Source organism: Elephantulus edwardii, unplaced genomic scaffold, assembly GCF_000299155.1.
Source record: "Elephantulus edwardii isolate Elephantulus edwardi_28Jun2011 unplaced genomic scaffold, EleEdw1.0 scaffold00104, whole genome shotgun sequence".
NCBI lineage: Eukaryota > Metazoa > Chordata > Mammalia > Macroscelidea > Macroscelididae > Elephantulus > Elephantulus edwardii.
In genome coordinates, this window is record NW_006399854.1 from 2,201,212 (window position 1) to 2,212,197 (window position 10,986).

Genomic DNA, 10,986 nt, shown 5'->3' on the forward strand with positions numbered 1-10,986 from the left:
TGGTGAGCACATTCAGGGCAACATCTGTTATCTGAAATACTTCAATTGGTATACCATCTATTCCTGGGGCCTTATTTTTTGCTATTTCCTTCAAAACAGCTTGAACTTCTTCCTTCATCACCATAGGCTCTTGCTCATATGTTATTTCTTTAAATTCCTCTGTATCTGCCAATTCCTTTCTAGTATACTTAGAAAATCTTGAAGATTCAGTGGCAACACTATTGGAAATAGTCAACCAATTCATCTAAGTAGCAGGGTACAAGATCAACATACAAAAATCAGATTTCTCTCGGTGACAAAGAGTATAGAAATGGAGCCAAGAAAAAGAATACCAATACCAACTGCTAATCACAAAATGGAATGACCATAAGAATAACAGATTAGAACCTTGCCCTATGCTGTGCTATTTTTATTATTTCAATCATGCTCAAGTTCCTTGTTATAGTCACTTAGACAAGGTATCCATTTCATTGAAGGTTTTCCTCTTTTTAAAACCATTGTTATTTCTCCCATCCTGATAACCCACAAGTATATAAGACAAAGTTTTACCATGCTTGCCTCTAAAGAAAACCCTGTTTACACTTCTTCCAACACAGATTTATTTGTTCTTTTGGAAGTCTATGAAGTGTGAAGATGGTAAAGGATTGGATGGCGTTTAGATCTGTTGTTTATAGGGTGGTTATGAGTCGTACTTGACTTGACACTTTATGACAATAACATAAACAAATATGAAAACTCAGAGAAACTGGACAAATACATAACAACCCACCCAAACTGACAAAGATTTAAGTACTACAACTGAATAAATCATTCACAAAAGAAGAAACTGAGCAGGTCATAAAACAGCTTCCAACATTTCTCCAAAAGCTGACATAGAGATCTCATCTGACTATTCCACTGCTCGGAATATACCCCAAGAAAATGAGAACTGAGGCACAAAGACTTGCATACCAATGTTCATAGCAGCATTATTCACGATAGCAAGAACATGGAAATAACCCAAGTGTCCATCCACAATGGAATGCATTGAGAAATCATGGTACATTCACATGATGGAATACTACACAGAATGCAGGAGCAATAATTTTGTAAATTTCACCTTTGGGAGGGACTGGAGAGCAATATGCTAAGTGAACTAACTCAGTCCTGTAAAGACAAATATTGTAAAAAATCATTATTATAGTATGTGTATGAGGATCTAAGGGGGAGAGTGGGAACGGAGGGGTAAGGATGGGCAGGGCGTGGGCTAGTGGTTAATCATAGGCTCGCATAATTTGATGTGTGGAGGAAGGTGTGGGTAAAGGGAATGGGAAAGAACTGGTGTGAAAAATAATGTATATGAACTGTGTAAGTAAACCAGTATCAAATAAAAATTTTATTTAAATAAAAAAGAAAACTTCCAACAAAAAAAGCACTGTACTTTACTATCAAATTTTACTATTCAGAAAACAGCTGTCACTAATTCTACATAAAGTATTTCAGAAAATAGGAAAAGGTGGAATATTCCCAGCATCATTCTATCAAGCAAACATATCCCCAATACCAAAGCCAGATAAAAACTTTTAGTCTTTAATAAAATGGAAAACTATATCTTAATATCTCTCATGAACATAGATGCAAAAATCCTTAATGAAATCCTGGCTAATATGATAAAAAGAAGAATTCATCATGATCAAGTGGGATTCACAACAGATATGTATGGATGGTTCAACATAAGGAAAACAATTAATGTGATTCATCACATTAACAAAAGAAAAGACAAGAAAAAGAAAAAAAAAAAAAACAACCCCAAACTGGTAGACAAAGTCAACTGATTCAAAGTAGCAGGACACAAGATAAACACACAAAAATCAGTTGGATTTTGTAACACAGAATTAGATTTCTCCTTACTGCTGAATAATATTCCCCTGGAAGTGTATATACCAGTGTCTTAGGGTATTAACACCTGATTACTTAATAAAGGCCAGTGGTTCAAATCTACCCCAATGTTGCCTTTGAAGAACTAATTGTCAGTATGCTTCTGAGCATTACAATCCTGAAAACTTTATAGGACATAGTTTAATTCTACAACTCATGTTGTTATTGTTATATACTCTTTAAGTCAGAATCTACTCATCATAGCTGAATCTCTAGTGATTTTCCAAAGGCAATGAATCACATGGGAGGAGATTGATCATCTTTCTCAGTATACCTTTGGATTGGCAGTGCAACTCCTTACCCCTAAGGCACCAGAATGCCCTCTACAACACAGAATCAGAATAAACTCCACACTAACTGATTTGACTTTAGTCTGGTGTGTATATACTACACTTTAATTATCCAGTTAGGTAATGAACACTGGTTTCCACCTTTTGATGTTTATTTTTATATTATTCTTGTCTTTTGTGGTTAATATATATGTTGAGTTATTATTGTTGTGAGTTCTTTATATGTTGAGTTATTTGTTGTTATGAATTCTTTGATGTTCTATATTCAAAGTAGAAATGTAATTTTAAAGACTAAGGTACACCTGATCCAAGCCATATTATTTTCAGTTGCTTCCTATGGATCTGAAAGTTGGACAATGAATAAGGAAAACAGAAGAATTGATGCCTTTGAATTGTGTTGTTGGACAAGAATACTAAATACTCATGGACTGCCAAAAGAACACACAAATCTATCTTGGAGGAAGTATAACCAGACTGTGCCTTAGAGGCCAGGATCATAAAACTTCATTTCACGTACTTTGGGCATGTTGTCATGAGGAGCTAGTCCTTGGAAAAAGGCATCATGCTCGAAAATTTGGAGGGTCAGAGAAAAAGAGGAAGAACCTCAGTAAGACTAAGTAATTGTTACAATGGACTCTAACAGTGAGCATATTGGAGATCTTGAGGATGGTGCAGGATTGGTTAAATTTCAGGTCTGTTCACAGGGTCACTATGAAACATAGTTAACATGATAGCAACCAACAGCAACAACAAACAAATCAGATATGCAAATATTTCCCTCATTCTGTTGAATGTCTTTTTACTTTTTTCAGAAACATTTTTAATACACAAAATTATGAAAACAAATAAAAAAAACAACCAAAAAAGAATACAGAAAAGGAGCTAAGAAAAAGAATACCAACTATAATAGCTAATCACAAGATGGAATACTTAGGGACAAATCTAAATAGAGACACAAAAGATCTAAACAAAGAAAACAACAAAACATTACTGCAAGAAACAAAAAGAAACCTAGGGAAATGGAAGAAAATACCATGTTCATTGATAGGATGATTCAATAAAATGAAAATGACAATTTTACCAAAAGCAATCTACAAATTCAATGCAATACCAATCCCACTCTTCAAAAAGATGGAAAAGGTAATTTCCAATTTTTTCCAGGAATGGAAAGAGACCCTGCATAAGCAAGGCACTACTGAAAAAGAAAAATAAGGAGGCATTACACTCCCTGATCTCAAATCCAACTACACAGCTGTAGTAATCAAGACAGCATGGTACTGGTATAGTGACAGACACACAGATAAGTGGAAGAGAATTGAGAACTCAGAAATCACTCATCTACCTATATATGATCAACTGATATTTGACAAGGAGACAAAATCAGTTAAGTGGGGTTGGTAATATTGTAAAACAATCTGAAGAAAAACCCACACAACACACCATACACAAAGACGAAAACAGGACAGATGAGGGACCTAGTAGTAAAACTAAGACTATAAAATTGAAAAGAGATCAACTAGGAACAACTCTAGAAGCTTTAACCTATAAGTACGAACAGAATTCCAAGCACAATGAAAAGCCTACAATCAGGAGAGGATAAAATATATGAATGAGACCTTCTAAAAACCAAATAACTATGAACATTTTAAATATTTCTCTAATAGGGTAGAGAAGAAACCCACAGGCTGAGAAAAACATTTGGCAATGACATGTCTGAGAAGGGACCCATATCTAGAATTTATAGAGTATTCCAGCACCTCAGCAACAAAAAGGCAAACAGCCCAATCAAAAAATAGGCACAAGGTATTTTGCAAGACTTAGCAAAGAAGACATTCAGAGGCCAACAAACACAACACATGAAGAAATGTTCGAAACCTCTAGCTATCAGAGAGGTGCAAATAAAAACAATGAGATAATATCTAAGTCCAGCAACAATATTGAAGTTCAACAGGGCAGCAAACAACAAACGCTAAGGAGGATGTGGAGAGATTGGGACTCTTATTCACTGCAGGTAGAAATGTAAAGTACATTTAAGTTACAACTACTATCAAAAGCAGTGTTAGGTTTTTTAAAAAAATGGAAATAAAAATACCACTTGACCCAGCTATCCTACTACTGGAAATAAAGAAATCAGAGCTGTAATGTAAACAGATGTATTCATACCCATGCTTATTGTTGCATTATTCATAAATAAAGAGATGGAAAGATGGAAAGCAAAGAGACGGAAGCAGCCCAAGTGCCAAACAACAAACAAATGGATAGAAAAACGAGTATAGTCACACAATGAAATATTACACAGCATTGCAAACAATGAACTTGTAAAACTCTACCCAACATGGATGAGTTGTGAAGACATTATGCTGAGTGAAATATATCAGTCACAAAAGGACAAGTACTACATAAGACTGCTGTTATATAAAATAAATTGGGGTGAGGGGAAGAACAGGAAAAGGGTGGGTAGATAAAGAACATTGAGATAGAACAAATGAAGAAAAGAACTCTCTGAAAGAGATGTACAATTAGGCATTATATGTATGACAATAATCTGAAAGAAGAATTGCATTGAGGAGCTAATCAAGGAAGGGGATGGGAAAGGGACAGAAAAATACGCATCAACGAATTAATGAAAATCTAACCTTTCTGTAAACTTTCATTAAAATCACAATAAAAAATAAAATCAGAGGAGGAAAATGAAAAGCTTCAAATGACGTTTCTGTGACTTTTTATAAGAAAGCAAGAGAGCAGGGTGGTCATATCTCCCTGAATGCATCAGATCTTGTCTGATCTCAGAAGAAATAGACAGATCTAGGGAGGATAAACCAGCCAGAGACTGACCTGAAAGGGCAGGAAAGAGCTTCAAGATGCCGAAAAGTATAATGAATAAATTTATCTATTTACTTGTATTTATATTCCTTTATTTCCATGCGGGTAGTAGTGATGTCCACGCCATTATTTCTGACTCTGAAAAGAGGACCAGAGGCCTACCCTACAGGTGGAAGGAAGAGTAGGGAACCCACACCACAACCGCTAAGAAAAGCGAACTGCCCATTGATAGCCCTGCTATTCACCAGCCCACAGAGCATGAGTGGGGTTTTGGCTCCAAAAAAAATCCTCATCTTTGGATCCCCAGCTATTTTTTTTTTTCATTTATTTTAAAGTAGGCAGCATAACAGATGGGTTTTCAAGCAGTTGGATGCCCAACTCAATCTGTGTGTTCATTACACAGGCACATTCAATGAATGCATGTTTATGATGTGGGTACTTTCCTGTATATATTTTGTGCACCAATAAGAGATTTTAAGAGCTATGCTCTTCCTTCCCTTCACTATTTATTAAAGGCCTAGGAGATCAACCATAACCAATTTGCAAAGTGGGAGACTCTTAAACTTACTCTTTTTAATCTTTCATTTTCCACGAGCAAAAACTCTGTCTTTTGGTCATTTACATAGATTTCATTTTCTAAATTCTTCAGAATTTCAAAGTGCTCTTGGGTTTTAAAGCTTTCTTGCTTACGAAAATAGTTTCGGTCTTCCTTTGTTTTATCCTGGTCAAATAAAATAAAACAGTAATATTTCATAGAGTTCAACCAATAGGGCGCAGACCTACTCATCTGGATTGCATGGACCACATTCAGAGAGATTTTCTAAGGGATCCTGAAAGCATCTGCCAGAAACTACGGGTATCTTTCCCCAGTACAATCTTTATATTAAAGCCCAAATCCTCCAAAATGAAAGCCATTAATGAATACAAAATTCAGGACCTTAGACCTTGAGGCAACTTCACAAAATTTAATAAGAATTCATAGATAAACAATTATCTGGCCAAAACAGGAAGGAAGAGGATAATTTATTGAGACTTCTAAAGGGAAGATTTAATATTTCTAGAAAGAAGAATATTACTTTTTTCTTTAAAATTTTAAAAAATAATTTTATACTGGTTTACATATACCCTCAACCCATCAAATCGTGTGACCCTATGTTTAAACTCCCCCTCCACTCCTAGGATCCTTGTACATGCTCTATGGTAATGGTTCTATGCAGTATTTGTCTTTATAAGACAGAGTAGCATAATATAGAAGGGGTCGTGGTACTAGGGATATTGTTGCTGATGTTAGATGGATCTTGGCTGAAAGCAGAGAATACCAGAAGAATGTCTATCTGTGTTTCATTGATTATGCAAAGGCATTTGACTGTGTGGATCATAACAAACTGTGGCTGACTCTGAGAAGAATGGGAATCCCAGAACATTTAATTGTGCTAATACGAAACCTATACTTGGACCAAAAGGCAGTAGTCAGAACAGAGCAGGGTAACACTGCATGGTTCAAAATTGGGAAGGGTGTATGCCAGTGATGCATCCTGTCTCCATACCTTTTCATCATGTATGCAGAGCAGATTATCCGAGAGGCTGGGCTCTATGAGGAGAATTGTGGCATCAGGATTGGTGGAAGGTCTATTAACAATCTGCGTTATGCAGATGACACAACCCTGCTTGCTGAAACTGAGGAGGACCTCATGCACTTGCTGCGAAGGGTCAAGGACTGCCGCCTTCAGTATGGACTGAGGCTCAATGTCAAGAAGACAAAGATTCTCACCACTGGACCAATTGGCAGCGTCAGGATGGATGACGAAGAGATTGAGAGTGTTCACAGCTTCAGTTTGCTCGGCTCCACAGTCAACACTCTTGGCACCAGCAGTCAGGAAATCAAAAAGCGTATCACGATGGGAAAGTCTGCTGTTAGGGACCTCTCTAAAGTACTCAGGAGCAACAGTGTCTCTCTGGAGACTAAGGTGCGCCTGATACAGGCCATGGTCTTTGCAATCGCTTGTTATGCATCAGAGAGTTGGACAATGACTAGGGAGGACAGAAGGAGAGTGGATGCTTTTGGGCTGTGGTGCTGGAGAAGGGTACTGAATGTACCTTGGACTGCCAGGAAAACAAACAGATTTATCTCGGAGAGGATTAATCCAAGCTACTCCTTGGAGGCAAGGATTCTGGGGCTTCATGTGACATACTTTGAACATGTTGCCAGGAGGGACGGGTCCTTGGAGAGGGACATCATGCTTGGGAGGGTTGAAGGACAACGCAGGAGGGGAAGACCCTCTATGAGATGGATTGATTCGGTGACTGGGGTAATCGGGATGGGTGTGTCAGAGGCGGTGCGTTTGGCGCAGGACAGAGCAGGGTTTAGGGCTGTTGTGCATAGGGTCGCTATGAGTCGGAAACTACTCAACGGCACATAACAACAACAACAGCATAATATAAGACATTTAGCATAATGATCTCCAGTCCCTCTTATGTTAGATAGTAATTTATAAAATCATTACTCCTGTGTGCTGTGTAATATTCCATTGCGTGAATATACCATAATCTCTCAATCCATGTTCTTGTTGTAGTGAATAATGTTATTATGAACATTGGTGTACAAGTCTCTGTCTTTGCTTCATTTTCTCAAGGTATATTCCAAGAAGTGGAATAGCTGGATCATATGGAATTTCTATGTCCAGTTTTTTGAGGAAACACCAAACTGTCTTACAAAGTGATTGTTCCATTTTACAATCCTGCCAACAATGTATCTCACCACATCCTCTCCAATATTTATTACTTGATGCCCTACTAAAATTTGCCACTGTTATGGGGTAAGATGGTATCTCATTGTGGTTTTGACGTGCATCTCTTTTACTGCCAGTGATTTGGAGCATTTCTTCATGTGTCTGTTGGATATCGAATGTCCTCCTCTGTGAAAAGTCTTTCCATGTCTTTTGCCCATTTTGTAATTGGATTATCAGTCTTGTTCTTTTGTAGGATTCTGTAAACTTTGGTTATGAGACCATTGTCTGAGATGGTATTGCCAAATGTTTGTTCCCAGTCAGTAGATTTTCCTTTTCATCCTGTTGGAAAGAGTTTTTTATGAGCTCAGAGATTTACTCTTTAGAAAATTCCATTTATCAATTTTATCCTCTTCAGATGGCATATTTCTGGATGTATCTGGCAATTCATTTGTACTATAGACTACACCTTCAAAGCATGGTCCCAGTTTGTCCTTTATGAGCTTTATGATTTGGGGCTTTATTCTGAGGTTTCTGGTGCATCCTGAGTTGATTTTTGTGTATAAGATGTGGATCCTGTCTCAGCTTTCTGCAGGTGGAAGTCCAGTTTTGCCAGCACCATTTGTTGAAGAGGTTACCATTTCCCCATTTGATAGGTTTTATTTCCTTGTCGAATATCAATTGACCAAAGATAGATGGGTCCATTTCAGGATTCTCAATTCTTTTCTTTTTCCAAGAGTTTTTTAAATTTCTTTTTCATTTCAATGAACATCTACAGAGATTTTGGAATTCCATTCATTCATTGTTGCACCCTTCTCCCCACCCCGTTTGCTCCTCTCCTTGAAAAGCAAGAGAAAAACTCCCTCATTGGTACACAATCCCCCAGGATTCTCAATTCTGTTCCATTGGTATATGTGCTTATCATTGTACCAGTACCATGCCATTTTAGTTACTGCTGCTGTGTAGTAGAATTTGAGGTAAGGGAGTGCTATGTCTCCCACTTCATTTTTGTTTTTCAGAAGTACTTTACTTATTCAGGAGTCTCTTTTCTCTTCAATTAAACTTGACAATTTTGCTTTTGCTCTCCTTGAAAAATTAATTTGGTTTCTGTATTAAGATTGTGTTGAACATATTGATTGCTTTTGGTAGGAATGGCATTTTCACAATATTGTCTTCCTATCCATGAACAGGGTACATTTTCTCATTTCTTTAGGTCTTTTATTGCATCTTGTAGAAATGTTGTGTAGTTTTCTTCATATAGGTCTTTCATGTCTTTAGTTAGGTACATTCCCAAGTATCTCAGTTTATGGTTGGCTATTGTAAACGGTATTGCTTTCTTGACTTCCTCTCTTAGTTCTCTTTGTTACTCTAGAGGAATCCCACTGATTTTTCAATATTGATCTTACATCCTGCCACTCTGCTAACCTGATCTACTAGGTCTAACAGGTGGTTTGGGGGTTTTTGTTGTTGTTGTTGATGAGTCCTTGGGTTTTCTGTGTAAACTATCATATCATCTGCATAGAGTAACAATTTAATTATCTCTTTGCTAAGCAGGATGCCTTTTATTTCCTTCTCTTATCGTATTGCCCTAGCAAGAACTTCCAATACAATATTGAATAGCAATGGCAACAGTAGACATGTTTTTAGTCTTTCTCCATTGAGAATGATATTGGCTCTAGGTTTTGTGTATATATTTTTGACTATTGAGGAAATTCCCTTCTATTCCAATTTTGCTGAGAGTCTTAATCAGGAAGGGGTTTTGGATTTTGTCAAATGCCTTATCTTCATCAATTGCTAGGATCATATGGTTCTTATTTTGTTAATGTGGTGAATTACATTGATTCTCTTATGTTGAACCATCTTTGCATACCTTTTATGAATCCTACTTGGTCATGATGAATTGTTTTTTGATGGGATTTTGGATTCTATTGGCTAGGATTTTGTTAAATAATTTTTCATCTATGTTCACCAGAGATATTGGTCTGAAGTTTTCTTTTTTGTTAATACCTTTGCCTGGTTTTGGTATTAGGGTCATGCTTGCTTTATAGAATGTCTCTGGGAGTGTTCCTCCTTTTCCTGAATGTTTGGTAGAATTCAGCTGTGAAGTCATTTGATCCAGGACCTTTTTTGTGGGAGAGTCTTTTTATGACCTTTTCAGTTTCTTCTTTGTGATGGGTCTGTTCAAGTGTTCTATATCTGACCATCTCAATTTGAGTAGGGCATGAGTTTCAAGGAATTTGTCCATTTTCTCTAAGTTTTCAATTTTATCCAAATACAGCTTTTAGTACTATTTTAATATTACAGATTTAATTTCCTCTGGTTTTGTTATGATATCACCTCTGCCATTCCTCAATCAAGTTATTTGTGTCTTCTCCTTTTTTTTCTTTTGCTTAGTTTGCCAATTTTATTGATCCTTTCAAAAAACCAGCTCCTGGTCTTATTGATGGTTTCAATTGCTGTACTGTTTTATATCTTACGGATTTCAGCTCTTATCCTTGTAATTTCCTTTCTTCTAGAGGCTGTTGGGCTGTTTTCTATTTGATGAAGATGTTGAGTTAGCTCATTTATTTTGCTGCTTTCTTCATTTTTTATGTGTTTGCCTATTGCTATGAACTGGCCCCTGAGGATTGCCTTAGCTGCATGCCAGAGATTTTGGTATGTTTGTGTTTTTATTATAATTTGCTTCAAGGAACATTTTTATTTCATTCTTTATTTCTTCTGTAACCCAATTTGAGCAGGGTGTTATTTAGCTTCCATACTGACAGCTTTTTAAGCTTTATCCCTTGTGGTTAATTTCTAGGTTTATGGCATTGTGGTGTGAGAAGATACTTTATTTTTTTCTATTTTTTTATTTAATTTGTTGAGGCTTGCTTTGTGCCCTAATATGTGATAAATTCTGGAGAATGTACCATATGCATTTGAGAAAAAAATGAATTGTGTTTTAGTTGGGTGCAGTGCTTGGAATACACCCACAAGCTTGAGTTGACTGTCTGTGTAGTTTAATTCTTTTGCATCTTTGTTAAGTTTCTTTTGAGTTTACCTATCTTTTGGCGAGAGCGGTGTGTTAAAGTCTGCTACCACTATTGTGGTGCTGTCTATTTCTTTCTTCAGTTCTGTTAACAGTTGTACATTCAGATTGAGACAGACTAGGAAGAAGGATTGGCCACCCACTTCTGAAATAGCAGGCCTCTGAAAACCCTATGCACAACAGAACACACGCAGATTAACAA

General features: G+C 36.7%; 1 protein-coding gene across 1 annotated transcript in view; it reads right to left on the minus strand.

Annotated features, from left to right (window-relative positions):
- CCDC175 (coiled-coil domain containing 175) overlaps positions 1-10,986 on the minus strand; it is a 95,754-nt gene that overhangs the window by 5,454 nt on the left and 79,314 nt on the right. The window contains exons 16-17 of the mRNA XM_006891819.1: positions 5,599-5,751; positions 2,593-2,627 (exon numbers count right to left, since the gene is read on the minus strand). Coding sequence (XP_006891881.1) covers positions 2,593-2,627; positions 5,599-5,751 — 188 coding nt within the window. The remainder of the gene's footprint in view (positions 1-2,592; positions 2,628-5,598; positions 5,752-10,986) is intronic.